This window comes from Rissa tridactyla, chromosome 9 (genome assembly GCF_028500815.1).
Source record: "Rissa tridactyla isolate bRisTri1 chromosome 9, bRisTri1.patW.cur.20221130, whole genome shotgun sequence".
In the NCBI taxonomy this organism is placed as follows: Eukaryota; Metazoa; Chordata; class Aves; order Charadriiformes; family Laridae; genus Rissa; species Rissa tridactyla.
In genome coordinates this window covers 35054071-35078961 of record NC_071474.1, presented here as the reverse complement: position 1 = coordinate 35078961, position 24891 = coordinate 35054071, and the positions used below count along the sequence as shown (strand labels likewise).

Here is a 24891-nt window from a genome sequence, read left to right as displayed (position 1 = left end):
AAATAAATCAGCGCAGTAGGAAGGTCATGCAGACAAACAGTTCTCTAAAAAAGCCTCAGCAGGAAGAAACAATGAGAAAGATATCACTAAGGCTTTGTTCTTCCTGCCATCCATTCTCTCTCCTTTATCACTGCCCGATAAGAGCCCCTTTTCATGCTGAAAGTCAGAGAGATAAGGTGCATCTGTGCCGATAATGTTAACTACCTCCAGCCAGGTCAAAATCAAGTAATTCACACGTACCCCTAGAGAAATGGTGGGCTGAAGGTATGTCCAACACAGAGTGTTGATGACTCTGTTAGTACCATGGCAAAAAAAGAAAATGGACTTTGACTGATTTCTACTTGCACTTTTTACAGGATATTATTTTTGATTTTTTCTGCATAGCTGGTCAGCCTGAGACTCGACCCTTCCAAGGAAGAAGAAATGTCTTAAAATTTATTGCTGGACTGGTGGGAGCCAGATACGAAGGAGAATCAGGTACTTCTCTGTACCCCTTTTTATTTATTTCCTGTTTCTTTTTTTTTTTTTCCCCCAAGAAAAATTCCAGTTTGGATCCACATGTGAATTTCAGATCCCAGGATCCAGTCTGTGCCATTAAAAGGATGTGATTTCAGCTGGGAAACAGTTTATTTAATGTGTTATTTAGGGCCATTTATAACTCTTAGATCTGAGCTCTGAGTATGAATAATCACAAAGCACATTTGATGGTTTTTGCCACTCCTACGCTACAGAAATGTTTACCAGAATATCTGGTCACATCGAGCTGACCTGAAGGGTAGTAATACAGTAAATTCATTACTGGGCTGACCCTGGGAGCTGGTTTCATGCGTTGCTGCAATTTCCCTGAATTAAAGCTCTGAGCCTCACTATATCTCCTTAGGCTTTACATTTTTTTTATGCACGTATATACACAGCCCTTATATCCCTTCCTCAAGTAACCAAAAAAATAAAATTATAATTCCCAAACTTCCATAGTTAAGCAATAAAACCGTGTACATGTATTCAGGTACCAAATGCTTTAATACTTTTCTCTTTTATGACTAGCCATAAATTGCCTTTCCTCAGCGAAGGAACGGAGCTGAACTGTTGTTCACTGAGTCTGTAAAGGTCTTAGCACCAGTGGGAGAAGCAGGGGCCTGACACCTCTGGAAGTCAGCCTGTTTGCATAGTCGCTTAAATGCAGTGCATGAGCTTAGCTGCCAAAAATTGAAAAATTGTTCAAAAAGAAAAAATCTGAGCTCAACATCCCCATCATTTAAATACATCCTTGAGCCAAAAGAAAGGAAACCATTATAAATGTATGAGATCGCTCAAGTCTCTAAGTGAATCCTGAGCTGTGCAGATAGCAGTGGTTCAGGAGTTGAAGCCCCTGTTTCTTCCCCAGATTCTGAGAGCAGGATTTGCAGCTGAGGAGCTGTGGGGGACCGGACCAGAGAACAGAAACGCAGATGAGGAGCCACAGCACAGCATCCAGGTTATTAGACATCTTCCCATTTAATTGGATGGAGTTGTAGGTATCCTGTTTCACCTATATAATCAGCATCAGCTTATTTGCTAGATGGCAGCGTGCTGAAAAGCAAATCTGTGAAGCACTGGCATCTAAAAAGTCACGTTTCAGAGGATTCTTAATATAGCTGTTCCCATTGCTCAATATCAGGTGAAAGCTCTTCCCAGATAAACCCCTTTTAGTTTTTCACTGCTTTTTCCTCAGTAATGTTTTTTCTTTCTCTTTTGCTTTTCCTCTTTTCTTCTGCCTTTTTAACAAAAGTCCCCTCGATGCAGAAGTAGAAGATAATGCTAATTGAGCTTGTCAGGCCTAAATAAAAGATGGGATAACGCAGGGGGCTGCAACCTATGTGGTTCCATCTGGATACATCAACTTCTATCATGTAGCAAGAGCAAACCTTGCTGTGCTGCTTTGCACGTAATGGGCAGAGAATTATTGACCTGTCATGCGGGGCACTGGCGTGTTAACTACACCAAAGAAAACCAAACCCACCCGTATAAATGCCAGAAAATTCCCTGTAATATCTTAAACCAGCCAGGTGTCACATACAGATTGCTAGCTCATCTTGGTTTTTTCTTAAATGTAATGTTTCTGCTCCTCTGAATAATCCCTGGAGTGGTTTGGCCATGGTGGTACTCAGGGTCAGATAAATATCTGGGTTTTCAAAGATTAAAAACAACAGAAAGGATTAATGTTCTGATTCTGCTGACAATACTCGTCTGAGCAAGGGGTTGCAGGATTGGGCCCTAGGAAGGAGAATTAGCTTTGTCTAGTCTAACAACAGAAAAAGATGCGGCATGTGAAGTCAGAGCACATCGAGTGCTTCCGTTTAGAGGCTCTGCAAACATCAGATGAATATTAACAACTTGATTCAAGTCCATGGGTTATATGTAATTAGACTAAAGCCAGCAAAAAGACAAACAGTTCTACACCTTCAAATGAATACTTTAGCTTGCTAACAAAAAGCAATTAAGCTGCCTGCCAGTCTAGAGCGAGGCTGCAGGGCTAATTTCACACACAGGCCATTTGCTGTATGGTAGCATCACAGCACACCACTGCTGCAACATACTTCCCTTCACTTTCAAATAAAAATCTGCTGGGAGTCCCCCGCGTCCAGTCACAAGCTCCAGAGAGAGCACCCAGCCTTGGGAATCAATCCCACTCCTCTAAAGATGTGCTGCAGCTACCCGGGAGGGAACTAGAGAGCAGGGGTCCGGCGTTTCTTCACATGTATCACACTCCATGGGGAAATGTAACAGAACTCTGCCTGTCCAAATGTCACAAAAGGCACCGAGTTCAGGAGAATTTGCGATTTCAATTAATTATTACTAATGACACAGATGAGTTTTGGGAGCACAGTAATTGAGATTTGGGTAATTACAGTTGCATTATAGAATGAAGAAAAGACCTGAGCGTACTACCTGCACCCAGAACACGGGGTCTGCACGGGGGCAGTGACCAGCAGGATGTGTGTTCTGGTCAGCTGGAGCCCCTGAGGGACAGAAAACTGGGGGACAAACAGTGATACTTCATTCAGTCAGCAAACCAAAGAGCCATTTAACCCCCTTTCTAGATCCTAGTTATTTTGCTACACCATAAAAATCTTCAAGAGACATTGCTCATATTGGCAACAAGTGTATAACAAGCATAATTTCATTTCCTGCTGTATGACAGAGTTAAAAAACAGACACATCTCAGTTTCTCCTAAGAAGTTCAAATTAATGATCCTGAAATGGGGCTTGTGAGATGAATATTTCCTGATGCTTTACAGTAGCTTAGATTTGAGTCCAGGCTTTGGAGCTGGCCTTACTTCTACAGGGGGACAATCTACCACCCCAAATCCTGCCACATGCGGGGACTGTCCAGCTGTCTATTTTGAACTAAGTTTATTGATTCGTAAAATTCTTTCTTAGCAAAACCACAAAGTAATAACCGTATGCAGGCCATGCAAGCAGAGGAGGTGCAACATTTTTTTGACAGTCCTAAGGGTCGTAGATCTCAGTGGGAAAGAGAATTTCTGCTGCTGTTGTGAATTAAACTGGGTAGCGATTACTGCCATGGTGCTGAGGGAGTTCAGTTGGTGCAGAAAACTAGAGGAGTTCTTGCTCATTGTAGATCAAGAAAAGTTTCATACTACTTCCTAGGGGAAATCCAAAGTCATCTTGGAAACAATGTAATAGGGAGGTGAAAAATCTTTATATTCCGCTGTGCTTTAATTTTTAAATTCCACGTACAACATCCCTACACTTAATGATCACTTATTTTTAGCTGCACATACCAACTGCTTCTGTTTACTGTACGGCTTTTGTTTTGCTATGCAAAATATTTATCATTTGCATTCTTGTCCTGCACAATATGTGCTAATCCACTCTATTTCATTCCATCATTTAAAACTGCACTCCTAGTTTGGTGTCCAATGCCCTAATTTCTCCAATCTGAACACTGGCAACTCTGCTTCAGTTTGGTCATACACACTACTCACAGAGATGCCCTTAAAAAAATTAAACATGCAGCTGTCTTTTGCAGTGACAGCTGTCTGAGATGAACTAGCTTGAAATAATAGACGTAAAAACTGACAGAAGGATACAAAACACAACATACAAAACAATTTCATAACTTAATACATACTGCTATCATGAAGTCATTAGTCCAACATCACACGTACACCATGTACGACACACTCGAAGCTGTAACACCTTCGCTTTCATGCACAGTAGTTAGAGATAATTTTTCTCAGACCTAGTTTGGTGCGATGCTATTCCTGAGGTATTAAGCATTGCTGTACTTTCCTAAAAGATCAGAAAGCTCTAAGTGCTTACATCTCTCCTTAATATGTCAGTGGGATGCCTAGTGCTGCAGTGCCATTGAGCACCATTTATCGCTCTAACTCGTCTGGAACTCAGATTACAAGTTCGCAGCCCTATGGTTTTCCTCTTGCAGATGGGTCTTAGTTGCTGCTTCCCATTGTCCTGTGGCTGCAGAGTCAGAACTGTTGGTACAGTTTCAGTGACTAATACCTGCATGACTTCCCAGAATATCACAGATGTGTCCATAAGGAACATGCTTTCAGAAAATATGCATATATTGCTAATTCCCTGCAAAATGTACCTGCACCCTAGGGCACCAGAAAGGCCAAAATGCACCTGCACCCTAGGACCCCCAGTAACACCCACTATCACATTGTTTTGAAAAAATTACAAACTGGCAGAAGGATTGTATAACTTCAGATGCAGCCAAGTGGCAATCCCATGAGAAATAGCCTATCACATAAAGTGTCCTCATTACCCACTCTGTTACTTTCTGCCACTTACAAATGATGGAGCCACCTGGCTACTCTCAGATAAGTTCCACTGTCCTTCCTCTTGTCATCGTGACATTCCTCTTCTATTCATCAGGTGATGGCACTTCTGTCATGTCCGGGAAGGTTTTGAGATGAGAGACCCGGCAGTGCATAACATCCAGTTGCATTCTGTGCTGCTTGTATAGAACATTCTGATCTTCACATATTGAAACAGCGCAAAGCATATGGAAATTTCGGTGTGCATTTGGATTTTGTGTGCTTTGTCAGTGAAACATAGTGTCTCCCGTAACCAGCTCTTGACAATGGTTTGGCAAAAGAGAAAAATGGACTGTATGAAAAAAATCAAGATTGAAACTGCTTCAGGGTACCCCTAGAAAAATGTATTTATTGAAGTCTGAAATAGCTTAGTAAAAAACCAACAAAATTATGGCAGAAAAATTCTTCCTTCTGTGAGTCAGGAATCACTCAAAGCTGTGCGGAGGTTTTACTCTTTGCTTGCCTTGCTTTGTCTTCCGCAGATACCCTGTGGTTTCATGCTGTGTGCCTACGGTGGGTGCTTAATTAACGACCAAGCCCTAAACCCCATACTGGGGAGACGCAAGGAAGAGTGAAGAAAGAGCAGCTTGGATTCTCCTTTCTCTGACCTCACCGCAGAAATTCATGTATATAGGCGACAATGGAGAAAAGCTAACCTGAAGAATAACTGCTACAAACACATAAACATATTTGTCCCTGGAAGAAGGGGAGAAAGACTGTTTGCATTGCAGCAGTGCCACTCTGGCTCATTAACAAGTGGAATTAATTAAAATGTCCTGACCACTCCACTGCAGGGAAATCAACGAGCAGAGATGCACTCTCATCCCTGATGTCTAGCTCATTTTATTTCTCTGCAGTCACGCACATGGCACAAGATTTCCTACTGATGTATTTGAGAAGAAGACCTCCACCCCACTCCAAGGGCTTCTGCGTCCTTTCTCTTCCTCCATCTCTGGAATGCTGTCATTCCACGCACATTCAATGTAATATAAATACCAGGAGGAAGAAATGCCCAGTCTAGCAACCAGTGTACTGTGATTCAGAAAGGGGTAGACTCGATTACAGGAGGTTAAAAAATGACCCACAGTTGTAAAGCTCAGCAGTTATTAATGAGTTGTTTTCTTCGGGGAAGAGATTAATTGATATTTGCCCTTAGAAGACTCATGAAGAAAACTGTCCCTGAGAGAATGCTGTGAGCATGCAGAAATATTAGCTTCAAAGAACAAGCTGCGTGCACTGCAGAAGAGGCTGGAAGTGACTGCCTCTTGCCTTCCCAAGAAATGTCACTGCTCTCAGTAGCATTTGCAATATGACAGCGTAAGTGACAAAGAAGTATCCTGTACCATTTCCACTGTCATTCTTCTGAGTAGGGGGCACATGCTGAATTATGTGTTATGCCTAGGTTATCTGCTGAGTTCAGTCCTTTACCCTCAGGTCTCTCACAACCATACTTTCTGATGGAGCAATTCACTGTTCCCAACTGCTCCATCTACAAAAACATTAATACAACAGTCCGCTCTGGACCATTCACTTCAGTTAATTGTTATGATGGTCTCTCTAAGTCACATGGGATTGTTTGTAATGTGTCATTGCATCACTCAAATTATTCAGGGAAAAGAATGATGAGTGGTTTGTATCCCAGTGAATAGCAAATGCTGCTATTCTTATGCCAATCTTAAGTTTGGGCTTTGTGTCAGTGACAAGCCTATTTGATGACAATAAAGGAAGGGGAACGGAAGAAAATGGCCAAGGAGACTATCTTTGTTTTCTGCCCCTCATTCCAGTCTCCCTGGAATGTGAGGAGTAGCACTGCACAAAGAGAAAACACTTGAAGCATTGAAACAGACTGATAAAGCAGCGATTCCTTTCTGATAAGCTGCTTTTCTGCTCATTTGGAAGGTCAATGGTCCAGTTTTTCTCATACTTTTTAACGTGATAAAGATCAGATGTCTGGAAGTATCACCGATTTGACTGGGTCTATGCTCAGTTTGACTGGATAACAAAATTTAGGAGCCACTTGAATCAACAGATGATAAACAGCAGTTGTAGAACCTATTCATGCAGACAACTCAATACTCTTCTTTGTGTGCTTTAGCCAAGAAGGGAGCTCACCCATACATTTCCCCAGAGATTTGTCCAGGACGCTGGGAATGGAAATAACAGAAGAGCTGGTGCTGGTTCTTTTTTTTCTCTGTTTTAGCCTTCGTCTTCTAAAGTAAATCCAAGAGTCACCCAAAGCAGAGAAGGAAGTCTCTCCTCTGCCTTGTAATTCTGAATGACCAGCTGAGGACACAAACTCCTGTTTCTGATCACAGAGGATGCAACGCTTCATCACCTCACTATCTCTAAACCTATCATGTTTGGCATCAGAACTGGAAAGCAACTTGCCCGCTGGTTTACCTTAAGTACTGTGCACACAACATTTAGTTTCCTTCCATACTGTTTCTGTGTAGTTTACCTGAAGAGCCTTAAAACGCAAAGCCATGCTGCGTTAGTTTTCAATCTGTTGACAAATTTAATCATCAATGTACAGATTGGTTTTTAGGTACACAGAATGAGATTACAGTAGAGAGACCAGTTTTGAACATTCAAATGAAGATTAAGTTTGAAACTGGCTCTACAGCCAACTGGCAGCCCTGGGCTGCCTCAGCTCAGATCCATCCTGCACCGAGGTTACTCAGAAATCTGAGATGAGGGGTCTACAGAGTCAGCTGCCAGGAGACTGGCTGGTGTTACAGATGGAAATGATCTAATTTCAGTGGGAAGACTGTGGAATAAGAAATTACAGGACTGGGTCTCGACACACACAGTTTCCAACGAGAAAACAGTAACAGAAGAAAGGAAAAAAAAAAGCACAACACCCACCCCCCAGGTTAAAACCAAACATCAGGAAGCAGTGGGAAGGCTTCCCTTTATATACCCTCTCTGCTACAAAGTAAATCAGCTGCTAATGACAAGGTGATCAGTGAGGTTACTCTTCAGAAGACAAGGGCAGATGACAGCTGATAAGCCTTTTCCAGCTAAGAAGCATTACAAACAGAGCAAAACCTCCTCCGCAAGCATGATTCAGGCTAGTGAGTAGAAATCCCAGCTATCTGCTTTTCAAAAACTGGAGGCAGCAGTCTCCAGCATCCCAGAAGGTACACACTTGCTGTAAGCTAAACAGATGAGGCACGTGGAGAAAAATAAAAGAAAAAAGAGAGAATGAGATAACTTACGGCAATGAGCTGGTAGGAGTTGTTCATCATGGCTATGAGCATGTTCAGCAACACAACAAGGGAGATGACGTTGTAGGTCCCAAACATAGTGGCCCCAACAAATTCTGTGAACTCATGTCTGGCTTTCACGTTGGTGACGTAGAGATTCAGCAGACCGAACACAGACCAGAAGAGTGACTGGAGGGTCTCGAAAAGTCTGCAAATAAAACCAGATTTTTACTTGGCTACCTGACTCTGGGGAATGGAAAACAATGCCTGGTTCAGGTGGTGTTCAGGTGGGGAGCACATAGACATCGGGAGCCTGGAACACCACAGAGCGGCTGCTCAGTACAGCCGTTTATTCTCCCCGGGAAGCAGTCTGCATTCCAGCCACAGTGACCCATTGGCCGACGCCTGTGAGAATTGTGTCACATCAACAACATTTGCTACCTGTCAGAGAACCCTGTCCACATCCTTGTGAGATGCAACGAGCCTAACTGCCCTCAGGGAACCCAAGGCTCCCTTTTCCACTCTACACACATGCAAAGAACAGCCACAATATATTCCCTCTAACTAAAATTGCCATGCTGTGATACTGCTGTTATCTATAAATTCTCCTGTTTAATCAGCGCCTGCATCGTTAACATGTTTGCAGGCTAAATGTTCAAGGGAACCCATCCCCAAGTACAGCACGACCGTAGTAATTAAATAGTGCACAACAGTGAGCCACCACGAGGTAGGAGATGCAAGAAATCACGTCTGCTTGACCCCTTTGCTCTAAAAAACGCTGAGAGCTTGCAATCACTGTGGCTGCAGGTGGACGAGGACAGTGTGCTAAGACCCCGTCTGTTAGCAATGCACGTGGCCAGAAATGCTGGTGGCTGTGGCTTGTTTGTGCAGCAGCTCCCACCCACCACAGAGCAGTGCCCTCAATAGCATGCTGCAACAATTGATCAGTAATGACTCAGATGAAAGAGAGTCATCACATTAATTCAGCTGGAGAGGTTTTCTTCTTCTGAAGTCTTCTTTCCATAGATGAACTAGACCTGACCTCACTGTGCTTTACAGCTGATGAGATCATCCCAGGTCTCTATTTGCTTCAGCCGGAGACAAGTGACCTTTCGCAATCACGTCAAATACATAATCAGCAATCTAAATAATTGCTCTATTTGGGCATCTTTGTTTTGGCTGTCCAAAATATGGCATAAATGACATATCATCAAAATATGACATTTATATACTTGTTTAAGAGTTTCCATTTTGGTCTGAGGTCAGTAGGTATTTTCAAATGCTTCTACTAAAAAAATCAGTACAAATAATTCAGATACTTCACTTGACATACCAGGAATCTGTTCTCCCGGCTTCTCCAGGCATCTGTTCCATATGTACCCCCATGCTTTATATGGGAATTTAGTTTCTTCATATTTTGTGGATGTATCTCATGTTTTTCACTGGCCAAAATTATGAAGACTCTTTAAAGCAAAAATCCTTTCTCCCAAAAGTCAGGTTGTTTGTTAGATTTACTTAATAAGTGAGGTGCTAAAACAAGGATTAACCAAAGAATGCTAAGCATTCTACTAAAAAATGGTGGAGAGCTAGCTATTTTTTAACTTATTTTAACTATTAGCAGTAAAAGTACCAATAATTTGGGCCCAGACTAAGGGAAATACATTCTCATGTGGACATGTAGTCCCCCTTGAAAAAGTAAGCAACTGGTTTCTGCAACTTTACATAGAAGTAAGCCTTAGTTACTCTTTCCTCAGTGTTTAATGACAAGCCAGAACCACAATCTCTTTTCACAGTGTTTCAGGTGGGGCTCACGCTACTTCAGAGAAGCAACTCTAAAAAAGAATTTTGGAAATTGTGATTGAGAGACTATGCCCTCCTGCCGAACGTATTTTGGATCTTAAGCAAACAAGAGAAATTTCAAAGCTCCACCACTCTCCACAGCAGCTTAGAGACCTCCTGCAGCCGCTGGAGAAATGGCCCCAGCGACCAGTGTGACCCTCCAGTGAGAACAACACAGCAGGCAGTAAGGTATGCCTTCCTCCATCCCCTTCTCCTCTTCCAGTCTCTCTTCTCCCTCCTCCAGTTGCCAGAACCACAATAATAAACATATTTTCAAATTGTTTGCCTAAGCAGTAGACACTCTGCTTTCTAAGGGATGGTGAGGCCAAAGCATAAAACCTTAAATTATTCATGACTTCACCTCATTGCTGTCACAAAGGAATATTACTTTTCCATGATCTGTGTTTGCGATGCAGAAAATTTCCTCACCAAGAAAATATTAAACCCATCCTTTGGGAGTAATAGGAAATAATGCACCAGTAAATAGGTGTCACATTTTAAACAAGCTGTAGAAACATGAGCGGCGTCCTGCTTTTCCTTCCCTTACAAAATTAGATCTTATTGTGTGACTGCTCAGAAATGCTGGTAGGAATCAAAGGGTACTGATTGAAAGCTCTTTACATTTGTTCTTTCATTAGGGATGAACTATGAGCAAACTTGAGGTAACACCAGCTCTGACTTGAATTCACTCCAGCCACGCTTGCTCTCCTCAGCCCAACAACGTAATTTTGTGTTTTGCAGGTTGCTCGTTCTTAGCCAGTCACCCATGCTGTGCATCTGCTCAAGGGCCAAATGTCAGCTTGTACTGGGGGTGTTAATAACGACTATTTAAACTTTTAAGAACACGCTAAATAAATTTCTTAAGCAAGCCTCAAACAAAAAGTAACTGCAGAGCATTCTGTCCCCTGCCAGGAGACCTCAGTCCTAATGGATCCCCTCCCACTGTGACTTTGTTTTAAACAAACCATTGCCATAAAGGCTGAGCCCCCTCAATTTCCTTTCTGTGCTACATTCTCCTTGGCAGGGGGTTTAAACTGAATGTTAGGGTGGGAGAAATTGTGGTCTGTATTTAAGCTGATCTGCACACTTTCTGTTAAGTGGTTCTGTATAATTTCTAGTTCCCAAGATATTATACCTTCTTACAGACTTAAGGATCTTTTTTTTTCCCTGCTGACCCAACGCTCTTTCTCTTTCGTCCAGTCCTGCTGTTGTGTTCTCCGCTAACCTGCTGACAGTGAAATCTGGAAAGCAACTGGTTTGCAATGGAGACAGGTCCAAACCAGAATGCAGAACTGAATACATCTGTAGCTCCAGGGAAAGGCAGGCTCTAGTCCCAAACTTTGTGGTTTTGACCCTTCATGAGCTAAAAGTTGCCACTTAACAAACATTGTACTTGCCAAACATTTCTCCCTCTGGCTGCTGCACCAATATGGACATAGATCAAGGAATAGTATTTGTTATTTAATTCCTTTGCAAGGGCAGCACAACGCATTTCTGGGGCATGCAAAGCAATTAAAATAGAAAAAAGACAGAAGTCTTTAATTCTGTTTTTCATTAGCACAGTGCAGTTCCATTCACTTCCTCCAGATATAGATGGGTTTAATGAGAAAATTAATCAAGCCTATGGTGTTCCTGCTCTGCAGTGGAAAACGGCAGCACGTCTGGTCTACCAGGTCATGATGCTCTTGTAAGGCTGGACCCTATCCCATGAAAATCCCCCACTTCTTTTAAGGAGGGAGCCTGCAGGACAATGTTGGAGTCTCCTCTTCCATCAGCCATCATCTGCTTTTGATAACAGTGCAAATATGTCACAAATCCTTTCTTAACCTCAAGCCTTCAGCTGAGGAAGGGTGGAGAATTATTGGGCATTATGACAAGTTTTATTTAATTTAGCATAAAGTGGTGGACAACAGTTTTGTTTTGCTTGTTTGCAGGGTGTAGGCCTTTTTCTAGACCGTGCTTTATTTATTTCTCTTCACATTGTGTTTTAAGTACTGTGCAAGCAGCAAGAACAATTGGGTGGGGGCTGATTATTATAATTATTTCCACTATTAGTAATTAAAACAAATACATCAGAAAGACAATTCATGTTATTTTTCAGCATGTGCTATCTCTTTCAGCCCTGCCAGCTGTCATCACGGCAATTTCCATGCCAACATCTCAGTAAAGTACCAGCATTTCCAGCAAAAAGGATTTTGCTGGGATTTTAGTCTCACCCAACTGCAAAGAAATCAGAGAAGCCTGCAACATCATATATGCATAAAAATGGCCTAGGTGAGTTTGTTGTTGTTGCTGTATCACATTATTTATTAATACCTTTTTTTCATAAGTTTATCCCTTGTTTTCTACATTTTGTTTAGCTTCCCCTCCTTTCCTCTGGAATCAGACAAAACATTTATTATGGCAAAAGAATACTTGCTTTCTCAAATATACTGAAATTGGATGCAGCCATAATAAAACTTAAGTTGCAGGATCGTGTAGGGAGAGTTTTTGGTCCAGAACTAAAGCAATTGTCTCCCACTTCCAGACCTATCTAAGAGTCTTTATGACAGCAAAGCTCAGCAGAATGTCTGCCCCAGTTAACTCACACCTTTCCCGCATAGTCAACCAGCTCACCTGATATTTGCGAATGAATAAATAAAGGCACTTTGAGTGTAGTGACAGACAACAGGGAAAGGCAGGTAAGACAGGGGACACTGGAAGTCAACCTTAAAAACAGAAAGAAAAGGACGTCTTACGTGGAGAAGGCATTGTTCTGTTTCTCACATCGGATCCCCTTGCAGTTGTTGGGTTCCTCCGAGGCACTGGTCTCATAATAAAAATAAAGCTGGTTCAGTCCATTGGCGAAAGCCAGAAGCACCAGACAGTAGATAAAAAGGAATTTAAGGATGTCTAGCAGCATGCGTCCCAGAGAAATCTGCAAGGGTCCCAGGTGTGAATTTGCTGTAAACAGGGATATGAGACGCAAGGAACTTAAAATGTTGGATATTGCAAAGAGGGCTTCTGCAATGAGAGTCGGGTGCCACATTTCCCATTCCTCCCTTGGACGAGAACCGTTATACTGAAAGAAATAACAAGGGTATAAAAGTGAATTATGTTGTAATTACTCTGAGTCACACCTGCTAATACTAATGCTTCACATATATACTAACCAGGTACTGGTGACACAAGAAATACTTTCAAAATCTTAATTCTCAGCTACTGTCAGACTAACATTTGGGATTCAGGATTGAAGCTGACTTGATCAGGGCAGAAACTTAGGTTTAATGATGCCTTCTTATGAACTCTCCCTAGTAGACTATGACCCTCTGATATGGGTAGCTATGGGACCGGCCTTTCTTTAGAGGCTTCTGTTATGTTGGCTGTTCTTAGCCTAAATTCAGAAAACAGGCCTTTTGAATTTTGAGTTCACTGTTTGCGGGTTCTTCAAGTCCACAGGTACATACACAATCTTCTCTTTCAACATTTAAAGGGGTTCAGAATGCCCTTTAGCAGGTTCAGGCCAGAAATTTCCAGTTACCTTTTTTATTTCTTCCTCCTAAATATGACTGCACATTCAAATCACTGCACATTCCAGGAAGAACGCGAGGCAGGGAGAAGGGAGGGAAGAAGGAAAGCAATGAACTATTGAGCATAAGAAGTGGATGCTTTACTTCCCTAGTAATCTCCAAAAAAGTGCCAACAGCCCAGAACCAAAATGCTTTCTTCATATTAATTTTCTTATTAGTTAATTTGTCATGGCAATTTTAGGAGGGTTGCTAACGCAGAGGTCATAATTACAACTGAAACACTGGATACGTTTGAGTGCATCAATTATAACATTAACTTGCTTTGTAATGTAACTGTAAAAGCAGAAGCATTTTCTGCGCAAAGTGCAGCCAGATGCAAATAGGTAACACAAAAGAGCTGGCTATATAAATGTAACTGCTCTGGCACACCGGCACAACAGAATGGAGTCAAAGACATTTTAACATCAAGGAATAATTGTCCTCTTAACATTTGTCTCTGCTCATTTAACATGTATAAAAAGGCAAAAATGTACTTAGAATAACATAGCTAATAGTGTAGCCAGTGTGTTTAGGACTCCTAAAATAATTTTTGTACCTTTTAAAAGGAAATGGTATCAATATCATACTGAACACATGAGTTTGCAGGGGCATTCTATTTAAATCTGAAGGTCCAATACACGAGCTTACAATTTTTCCAAGGACTCAGCTAAAAGCAAGTTGGTATTTCAAACTATTCCTCTGTATGGAGCTGAGATATGATACAAAGGCATTTCAGCATGACCTCTGATTGCTTCTGACATTTCCCAACTGTTCTTTACTCCATGAACATCATGACCTGAGTCGGTTAGCTTGATTTGGAGATGGGTCTTAAAATGTTTACAAACAGGCAGACACATTAACTTTTTGCCAGTATCCAGCAGCAGGGGCGGACGGTTGTGATCAGAAAGCCTCTCCTGCCTAGAGAGCAGATTTGCACAGTTGTTGGCGATTCTCTTCTGCATGCTGGCTGGACACAGCAGCCCAGGGGCTCTCCGCTAGGGTTTAGCACTGACTGCATGTAAAGGTATGTGAAAAGGTCTCCTTCATCTCACATCTATTTTTAAAGCAACTTGTTAGGGTCATATTTTGGCCCTCTATAAACCGATGGTATATTCTTTCTTGGAAAACAGTAGCCTCTTTGGAGCAGCCTAGCATCACAGAAAATTTTAGAGATATTTAATGAAGCTGGGTATCTGGGAAGGCTGGAGTTGTTTGGGTTAGGCATCAGAAGATAAAGATGAAACACAGCAGAGATGTATACAGGATAGTTACAGCAGGCAGTCACATTTACCCCTCCTCATTACAAGATAATTAAATGCAGCAAATGAAAACTGATTACCAAAGTATTTTTACCCTATAATTAACCTGAAGATTTCCTTGGTATTGGACAATATTAAGGTCAGGTCTTGGAACCAGTCAAATCAAGAAAAAAAAGTCTCCACGTAAAAACAAGGATGGAAAACATTAGTGTCAGGATGCCATTTATTTTTCTGATATTTGGCAGAAAGCTAAATGTCCATGTAATCCTTTGAAGTTCTAAGAAGTGTTAGAATATGGTATATTGGCATATATACCAGCCTTTTCCAGCTCGGGGCTGTTCTATAAATAACAAAAACGTTTACAAGTCATGTTGCAAAAGGTTTTGAAGCCATTATCAATGTTATAAATCCTTGTGTTTCAGAGCATACTGCAACCTCTAAGTGACAGAGGTCAGAAGGAAATTTCTGTGAGCATGCTGTTTCAGAACTACTCATATGTAAGACTTTACGCACCTCTGAGAATTGTCTGACATTGGTCCTCGTCAAGAGCAGACCTTATTAGATCAGTCAGGTTTAATCCAAGTGGGTCTAATCTATACTCTAACAGATATATTCCTATTTTGTGTGCTGCCATATAGGTCTTTGTAGTTAGCCTGCAAGTTTCTGTAGTTCTTACAGAGTATATAAACAAAGCTGTACTTCCTTTGTAGGTGTGGTTTGCTCATGAGTTTAAATCTCAGTATGTGGATGTATAAATCTGTGGATGCACAGCTCTTCTAGTAATTTGTGTGTGAGAAAGAGAAGGAATGAGATTGTTAACATTTTAAGAATTGTTCGTGAATCTTACTATTTCCAGCCTTTTTTTTTTGTATTGCTCACAGTTTGAAGACCAACCTTTCAAGTCTCTAATTTCCTCACAGATTCTGAATGTTGGGAGAAAAAAGATGTAATCTGTTCCTGCTTTGATGCTGTTACTGAGCTGCCTCTTCAGGGAGCAGCAACTATCTTAAAGCTTTTCCCTTTGAAAAACTAACTTACCACTATGCAGCCTTTTGGATTTTAAAAAGGCCCCATAGCAGAACTGCTTGCTAAAGAGTTTTTTTTATAAAAGCCTTGCCATTTTGGAGTCAATGAGCTTTGTGAAATTTTCTCCTCTCCTTCTTTCTCAGAGGAAACTCTCTGCCTGCACACACGCTAGGGTGAGACTAAACAAGGTTGCTTTGGGGAAGTGCTTGTCCTGGTTATTAGGAGCTGGGCTAAAAGAAGTAGTACTCTTCTACCAGGGGAAACCCAACACAGCAGCACAGCAAAACTAGAAAGCGCATAAGTGGCCAAGGAGCAGTCTCCAGTTACTTGATTTACACCTGTGTAATTACACAAACTATAGTGAATTTACTGCTGAGTACACCAAGAAAAGAATTGGGCCAAGCACGCAGCTCCGACCGAAGTCAAAGAGAGCCACTGCATAAGGAAGTTTGCAGGAGGCCATCTGTGTCTTGTCTGCGTCTTTGAAAAAGAGAGACAGAAGGAAAGTGCTTCAGGCCATCCTCTGGGTTCAAAACACGTGCATATGCTAACTTGGAGCATCAGAAGTTTATAAATGTCAAAGGTGTTTTTGAGGAGGAGCTCTGATGTGCATTCTCACCATAACTGGAACATGACAGTGAAGAATCTACATGGTGTCAAAGCTCCAGCATGGTCCTTTGTCATTTCCTTGCCTACAGTTTAAACTTATATATTGAAGAGAATAAGTTGATTCCTTTATATTGGATGGAAGCTTCTTACTAGATGGCTTGCTTTTCTTAGTAGACTTTTCCCAAACTTATGAATAGTAATCTACAGGTCTGTAGGACTACAGATTATAAATCTTGGCTGACAATGCTTTCAGATAACCTTATTCTTGTTTTTCATTTACTGTTCTATTTAAAAATCATGTTTTCATTATGCCTAGCATTGTTGAAAGAGGTCCAGCATCAGTATGGAAAACAAAACGTATCTTGGGCAACTGAGTAGCTACAAAATGGACAGCAAGTCTGTAAATTTCTATCCAGTGCCCAAACAATCTACTTCAGTCTTAATCAAAGAGTCAGGATGAGAAGGATTATCATTCTCTAAACAAATTAATAAACTTTCCATATGAGTTTTCAAAACTGGACTGCTTGAAAAGCAGCTATTCTCTTTAATCTGCAATTTTGATTTTGGCAGTTTCTACCCTGTGTACTACAGTTCTCACAAGCAAGTTACAAATTCTCTCTCCTAAGTCACTGTACCTTTACATAGGCAACAATTTTAAGGGAGATAGTTGCAAGATAGAGCGAGTTCATTGCAAAATCCATCAGATTCCACCAGTCATGTACATACTCATTGAATCCACCATCCCACATTTCCTTGATTTCTCCCCAGATAAAACCTGTAGAAAGAAAAAGAGATAATTGTCATGATGAGGTATTATTTGCCATTAAAGCACTGTGTATATCTGATGTAGTGAAAGACAATTCTAAATTAACAGCTTGGAGAAAATGTCTCATCCCTCCTGTCTTCTACAAAGTATAATACTGCCGATTATGAGATATTTTACAACTCTGTGGGGAATGTAGTCTAGAGAGATATGAAAAAGTCCAAGGTTTCATATCCAGGGCTCCAGATATACACAGAAGGAGACTGCTTGAAACATATGTTAATTATAACTAGTATGAGTGGATTGGCTCAGATTAAATTTGTTGTACATGAATAAACTATTTAAGCAACTGTATTTGGTATAGTTTCTAATAGATTGTCTGCTCTCATAGAAACTATAAGTAATTCATTGCTCAGCTGGACGGAACTGATTTTTCCTGACTTTCTCTGCAGAACATGCAACACCAGTACCAGCTTCAGCGTGCCAGTACATTTCCTCCCTGACCTGGAAATATCACACCAAAGAAGGAAGAAGTAAATTCATTCTCTATGCTCAGTCACTGTATTTATGCATCTTGCTGCCCAAAAAGCCCATAGGGACTATTTGTGAAAAAAGGCAGGACTCAGCATGAAAAAGGGCACTGCAGCCTGGCATCGCATCTCTCAGCAATGACTCACCTAATGTCAAATATGGGTATGGGTTTAGCGAGGTGAATATTTGTTCCCAAGGATATGAGCCCATGATCTCAACTCTGAAATGCCTTCTGGTAATAATCTTTGGCACTTGCTAACCTTCACTATACCTTCTAGCAGCTGGAGGGGTGAGGGGCAGCTTCTAAAGTTCATTATCAGACTGCTAAACTCACCTGGCACACAATTCTAATTTTAAGTAAGTTTATTGTTGACTGTTTAAGTGTTTTTGAGAGCCTAAGCATCATTAAGAAGCAAATGGCAGCTAGGCTCCTTCATCATCTACATGCTTCTGAGAATGTCTCTAGAGTCTACAGATATTTTGAATTACTCAATTTACATGAATGAAGACCTGAAACATGTGAAAAGAAAAACTAACAAAATACACCTCCAGGTGCATTAGCATTATAGTTACCCAAATTGCTGCCCATACCTAACCACAGGATACTGCAGTGGTCACTGAAATGCTACTTGCAACTCAAGTTTTAGGACCTGAAAGTTCAATCTGAAGAGCAGATAATGTTGAAATTAACTGCTGCAAGTATCCAAATACCAATCTTAGCTCTTCAGCTGCCGGCCAGCAGGTCAATGGTCAGGCAAGCATAACGTCAAGGTTAATAAGGTAATTTTATTACAGCTGCCTCCAAATCTTTGCGTGCACACAAAAACATAAAATAAAACAAATCAATGGAGAGGAGCCTGTTGAAGAACTCATACACTGTATTTATAGTGAGTTATCATTGCTGGTTACTATAGTTACAGCAATGCTGTGCATGCCTGTTCTCTCCTTTTATAGTGGAAGATATTTCTTAAATAATAACCTTTAATCTGGTGAAACTGTTCTAATTTCTCCATTTAATAAACAGTCCCACAATATCCCTGTTTATCTGAAACAAAGGCGTTTTTTTAATGGATTAGCCTTCTTTCATCTGCAAATCAACTTTGCTGAAATGCCTACCATTTCCCTCAATTTTAACCATGAAGTTAAGGATGAAGTGAAAGATCACCTAAACTCAGAAAAGACATTTAACCTTCTTAGCTCATTCTGAAGTTTCTTCTAACACATGCATTTCAATGCCATAAATCAGTTTAACGAGATAACGAGGCTTGAGTTACCATTTGTAAATTGTGGCAGAGCAATGCAGGGAGCATATGCATCGGTCACAATGGAAAGTGATTTGTGAACGTTTGCAACTCTTACTTGCTTTCCTCATTTTCCACCAGCAATTTTAGGTTTGGCACAGGGAACAGCTAGGGTTGTTCAGCACAGAACCAGCCTGATCCAGAGCCGCTACAGAAAGGAGGAGCTGTGTTACCAGGAGAGGGGAGCCAGCAGGCACAGGAAAGCAGAGGTGGACCTGTGAGAAGCACTGAGGAGCCGGAAGGTGAGCTCCAAAGATTGAGGTTTGGGAGAGGTGTCCTCACAAAGCATCAGTGTGGCTTTCCAGACACTGACCCCCTACTAGAGAGTGGCAATTCACTGTTACCTGACTTTGGGGTTTTGCACTGAAATGTCCAGGGCTGTATAGACAGAAGCTAGAAAGGTGTGAAAGTCATTGCCTGTGAGTAGGCTCCTAGTTACAAACCAGCTCACAATGGTGCTACATGTTAATGGCACAGCAAGGGAGATGGGAGCTTAATTAGAGGAGAGATCACGCTTCTAGTGGAACCCACAGGTTTTCACTCGCAGGTATCCTGGAGCTCAGTTTGAAAGGATAAATACTTCTCTCTCGTCAAAAATAGATCCAATTATGCTTCTCTGCTCTTCTCCCTCAGTTGCTCTATCTGCTTTCTCCCACCCCGTCTCACTACCTCACCCGTACATCCTGCCCTCAGGAACATAGACATCTCTCTCTCTTCACAGCTGTGGTTGCCCAAGCCAGATCAGAATAAAAGCCTTATGTTTAGCTGTCTGATAATAAATACTCCATCCTTCTCCTGCTTATATTAGAGCTCTCAATATTGACTTGGTCAGTGTTTATCAGCAGAGAGGCATAAGGCAGAGTGAGATTTATCTTCCCTTTTCTGCCTTCCTGTAGGCTGTCTGGGAGCCCAGGAATAAACAGGCCTGGTACCTGCTCACTGGCTCTAGAACCAGATCGGTGAGAAGGTGGAAGAACAGGCAGGCTCTCGGCACTGCCTCCTGGCATGTACCAGCCAACAGAACTAAACCAGCATGAGAAGTGACAGTATTTGTTACTAGTATGACCCAGAAGCTAATTCCTAACCCGTTCCTCACACGGAGCATGGGGGAAGCAGGGAGAGGGCTGTGTCTCTTGCAGTTTACTCAGGTTCATGTCTAAAGGCACGTCAGACTGCAATATGAACAGCAGAAAAGCCTTAGGCCAACAGGATCTGTTGTTCCAGAAGGAGCCCAGCTGTTTTACGCAGTTACTGAAGCTGGATGCCAAATCTCTTTACATGCTGATGATACTGAGATCAGGAATGAGTCTCCACACAGTTGCCATGGGTGTGAGTCAGGCATTTCTGTGTTTCTGATTTACCTAGAACCCAGGGCAGGATCATCCACTCCACGATGGTGGGAGGTGGTCCCTGCATGTGAAGGTCAGTCCTGACGATGTGCTGCGATGCCAGCAGAAGCATGAAGAGGAAGGTTAGGTAAGAGCCGGTGTGGCAGATAAACTTTATAAATGGCTTTTTAATGAACAGTCCCAGCCTGCTCTTCGGTGCAATCAGATATGCCACGGATAGCAGAGGAAATAGCAGTCCAATGGTGACACAGGTCAAGAGTTTTACTGCCCAGTGTTTCCGCCTCCATCCTGGAAAACCATCATACCAAAGTGTTGCTAGTAGCTGCTGGCAGTTTGGCTGAGCAACAAACTGAGGAGGAAAAAATAAGAAAGATTATTACTGACTGGTACTTCATGTGCACTCCCCCTCACGTATGTGTTAGAGCCCACACAGCCCCTCATATTAAGTTTGGGGCTGGCTGTGGGGTGGGAAAGCATATTTTGGAGACAGAGGGAAGAAAGGAGGAAGATTTCACTCTTGTTTTTCTACACAGCATTTAAGATTTCCTCTATGAGGTCTTTTCTATTCGAAGCATCCTTATGTAGATCAGTCACTTCACCACACATGAAGCCTCGTGCAAAAGTGATACAACAGAAGTTACTACGAGCTCTTCTCTTCCCATGTGTTTCTGTTTCAACATGGTTTTTTTCAGAATGTTTCAGGTTTTGACTGTCTCAAATCACTGTCAGCATCTTTAAGAGGTGACTAAAAGATGAGATAAGAGGGAAAAGGTGTAAAGCTCTGAGAGTGTGTGTGTGAGAGAGAGGGAGAGAGAATGTCTCCAGAAGTGTGTGGGGTGCCGCACGTGGTTTTGTGCAAGGAGGCCAGCATATGTGTGTGTGGGCTGGGCTGGGCATGAGACAGCATGCAGTAATGTAAAGTTCAGCCAGGTGACATCTGTTGGGAAGCAGGACAGCACATTTGTAAACGTGCCTCGCTATTAAGGAAGAGAGAAGTTGTAAAATGTAAGAGATTAAGCAGAGGAAAAAAGAAACCTTTGATCACAGTACCAAAAGTGACACTTGAAAGTTTACTTTCACTCTGTAAAAAATAGCATTATGATGGTGATTTATTGCATCTCAGAGACTCCATACCAGACATGCTCAGGTTGCTACTTCAGACTGTTTAATACCTAACAGCCCTTGGAATTTCACAGTCAAGCCAAAATATTTCTGGTCTATGCCAAAAGACTTTATGTTCCTGATTATACCTGGACAGCCCCACGGTTTTCAAACCTTTTCAGACCCATATCTAATTAGAGATGTCTGCAAGACCAAGACATCTGTGTGTTTCCTTATGTATTTGACTTCTAATCCATCTTGTTGAAGCTATACTTCTGATCTACTAAATTCGGATTTCTCACTGGGCTCTGCAAGTTCAAAAGAAAATCTCAACTATCGTTCTGAGGTTGCCTGTTATACTTATTTTGGTGTGATTAAATCAGAAAAACTGTCCTAGCACGGGTACAGTTATCAATAAACACATTCCTGTAACAATATAACCACATCTATGATCAGTCACAGCTTTATCAGAAAGAGTCACGCTTCCAGGGGACACAGTAGTACTAGCAGCATTTATCAAGGACCTCTCTTATAAAGGAGACTCAAAGCAGTCAGTAACCTGAAGATGACAGTACTGTTTACATTTGTCTTTATCTAAAAGCGATGTCTGGGAGGGATGTAGTGCCACCACGATCTTCTTCCCCCTCAGGGAAGATATTATCAGGCAAAGCACTCTTTCACCACTACAATTTAAAGCAGCTCTTGGAAGGACTGTGCCATGGTAGCAAAGGAACAGGCTTATGAATACAGGAGTACCCATCTTATTGTTTTGCTATTCCAAATTGGGATGACTTTTTCAACCCTGGCAGAAGCTCCTCTGTAGACACTACTGCACTCCGTGCAGACATGGCCTGGGTTAATACTGAATCAGCCATCATATGTGCGTTTATGAGACAGCTTCTCATCATGTCTAAAGCGTTTGTACCTAGAACTTCCCATAGGTCTTAGTCACCAGGAGATCAGATTCAATGTGAAAGAGACAATTTCTTAATAAAAGCTTTAGCACGCATCCATATCTTTTAAATATTCGTTCACCACCAAACCAGTCCAATATTGGGAGGACTATTCATGCTCTGCTCTCAGCATGCTCTATACCAGCAGAGGACTATCACTGCCATGTTCAAAATGACTAAACCAAGGTCAAGCAAAAGGAAAAATTAGTTGGTCAGTCTGATAAAGTCATTAATTTCTGTAGGTATTTTTAGATTTTGTGAATGTATTTTATATGCTATAACAGGCTGTTTATATCGGAAGCAGACCATTTTTGGCCTGGGTACTTCAAATATATGAACTGACCAAAATCAGTAGTGAAAATAACGTCTCCAAGAGGAATATCTGGTATTTATGAAGCTGGACGTTTATGTGTTATTACTATAATAAACGTGACAGCTGAGTGTAACGTACAAGTGACACTGTGCTCCAGAGGACATCAGAAAAGAAAATCAGAAATGCATTTGATTTGGAATGGATCTACACATGCACGCAGCAGAAACTGGACAACAGTTGATACGATGATGATATCCAGAAAAAGACAAGACCTATTGCCTGTAAGGATCAGAAAATGTTATTGTAAAATTCCAAGCCTGGTGACAGTGATGAAAGAAACAATTCTACAGAAACTGAAAAAATGGCAAGCATCGATTGTCATTTGCTTGGTTGGTTTTTAATCTATGATTTCAGAAGGGTCAGTGCGTTATGTCTAAAAGCTAGAAGAAACGGAAGGTTACACTGCTATATTTTCTCACTTAAGATCACAAACAGGAGCTGTGACCGGATGTGTTCTGCAGTAATTTACATGGTAATGGGTACTGCTGTTTCTCAGAGATGAGGTACAACTTTTTTTTTTTTTTTAGGGGGAAAATGCATAAACACATTTTCACTTTATCACATATGATAGAAAGCTCTAAGGGGAGAATAAAACTGTTTTTCCCTTGAGTCAAAGTCAGAGTCATTTGAGAAATCAAATGACTATATGTTCCTGTGGTTGCTGTGCAACTTGCAAGCATCTTAAAAGTGCCTCTTCTCTGCCTAATAGCTCATTTCTAAAATCTGCTTTCTGGGTTGTATCTGATGTGATGTTAGTTTTTCAAACGGAGAGAAATTCATGCATCATGAAAGAGCAGCTTTAAAGACCAGCTTGTCAAAAGGGAATGGAAATGGAAAAAGCCATTAAATTTTCCAGTCAAGCCCATCCCAACCTCACTGAACATGGCCTAAGGGAAATTTAAGCACACCACGGAAAGAAACTCTCCCTAATGTCACAAACCACGAAATGCTGTCTTTATCAAAGGTAAGGCTAAGCACTTACCTACGTAGGCTTTTACTAACTCATGTTAGTCCAATTTATTAATCACTGATTTCAAATTAGTAAATACTGCCGCTTAGAACTCAAGTCATGCAAAGACTACAGCTGGCTGAAAACCAAAATTTCCAGTGTGCAGAAACACTGAAATTCTCAATTATAATGAAGAAGTCAACTAAGCCCTTGGTGTGCTGCCTAAAGAACCAATTGCTTTTCAGTAACTTTGTGTTAACATGAAAGAACACAGAAACTAGCTATTTCCCGAAGTAGTCCTGTGAACGTCAGCCTCATCTTTGCTTCTAGGTGTTAAACCATCAAATTAATTGACTAGACTAAACCCTGAATGCTCAACTCATAAAGATTGTCTAGGATTCATACTGCTAAATCAATGCACATAAAATACAATAACATGAAAAAGCTGTGCTTTAGCCCTTTTAGGTATGAAGTAGCCTGAAACTGTAATAATATTGTGGAACTTTTGTTATCATCCATAATTTCAAATTTCTTCATAAAGTTAAGGGAACAATCTTATTTCTACTTTGCGAATAGACACAACTGAGATCTGGAAAAGCAAATTGACTTCTCCAGCACTACTTATGCCAAGGCATTTCCTGAGTACAGGTTCAATTTCCACCTAAGTAGGGTCCCAAATATGTTTTTTCACCTTTTTGCAAAGCCTTTCATTTGCCATAGATAGAAATAGTGCATGTGTATATCACAGTCTCTTATAATTTCACATGAACGTACTGTATGTGACAGGATTTGGTATCAGTTAAAGTTTCTGCACAGTGAAAAGGAGAGATCGTGATCATTTAAAAAAACGCATATTGTCCCGGTTTTGTAGGTGGTCCAGAATCAGAGGCAGATGTACCGTACCAGAAGCTCTCTATTTGTTTAAGAAGATGAGCATATGACTTGCAAGCAGTGTATTTCTCCAGTATATAGCAAGCATGGTATCAAGCATTTTTTTCCAGGACTGCTGCATTATGGGAGCCTCCAATCTCTATTACAAATGGCAGCACAAGACATCATTCCGCAGACAGATGCAGAATGTTTTGACAGCTGCATTAATGAAAAGAAATGCTTCCAAAAGGTAGCATTTATACTCAATTCAGCTCATGTATGAACTAAACATTCAGTGCTATTAGTGTTGTGGTAGTGCTGCCATAACATAGTCCAGGATTGTCCCTACCTGTAGACAAAGCCTGTAGAT

At 41.3% G+C, this 24891-nt stretch overlaps 1 protein-coding gene across 1 annotated transcript in view; it reads right to left on the bottom strand.

Moving 5' to 3' along the window:
* The window catches only part of TRPC5 (transient receptor potential cation channel subfamily C member 5), a 65243-nt gene that overhangs the window by 11549 nt on the left and 28803 nt on the right, over nt 1-24891 (bottom strand). The window contains exons 3-6 of the mRNA XM_054215008.1: nt 20288-20624; nt 16967-17106; nt 12628-12950; nt 8063-8258 (exon numbers count right to left, since the gene is read on the bottom strand). Coding sequence (XP_054070983.1) covers nt 8063-8258; nt 12628-12950; nt 16967-17106; nt 20288-20624 — 996 coding nt within the window. The remainder of the gene's footprint in view (nt 1-8062; nt 8259-12627; nt 12951-16966; nt 17107-20287; nt 20625-24891) is intronic.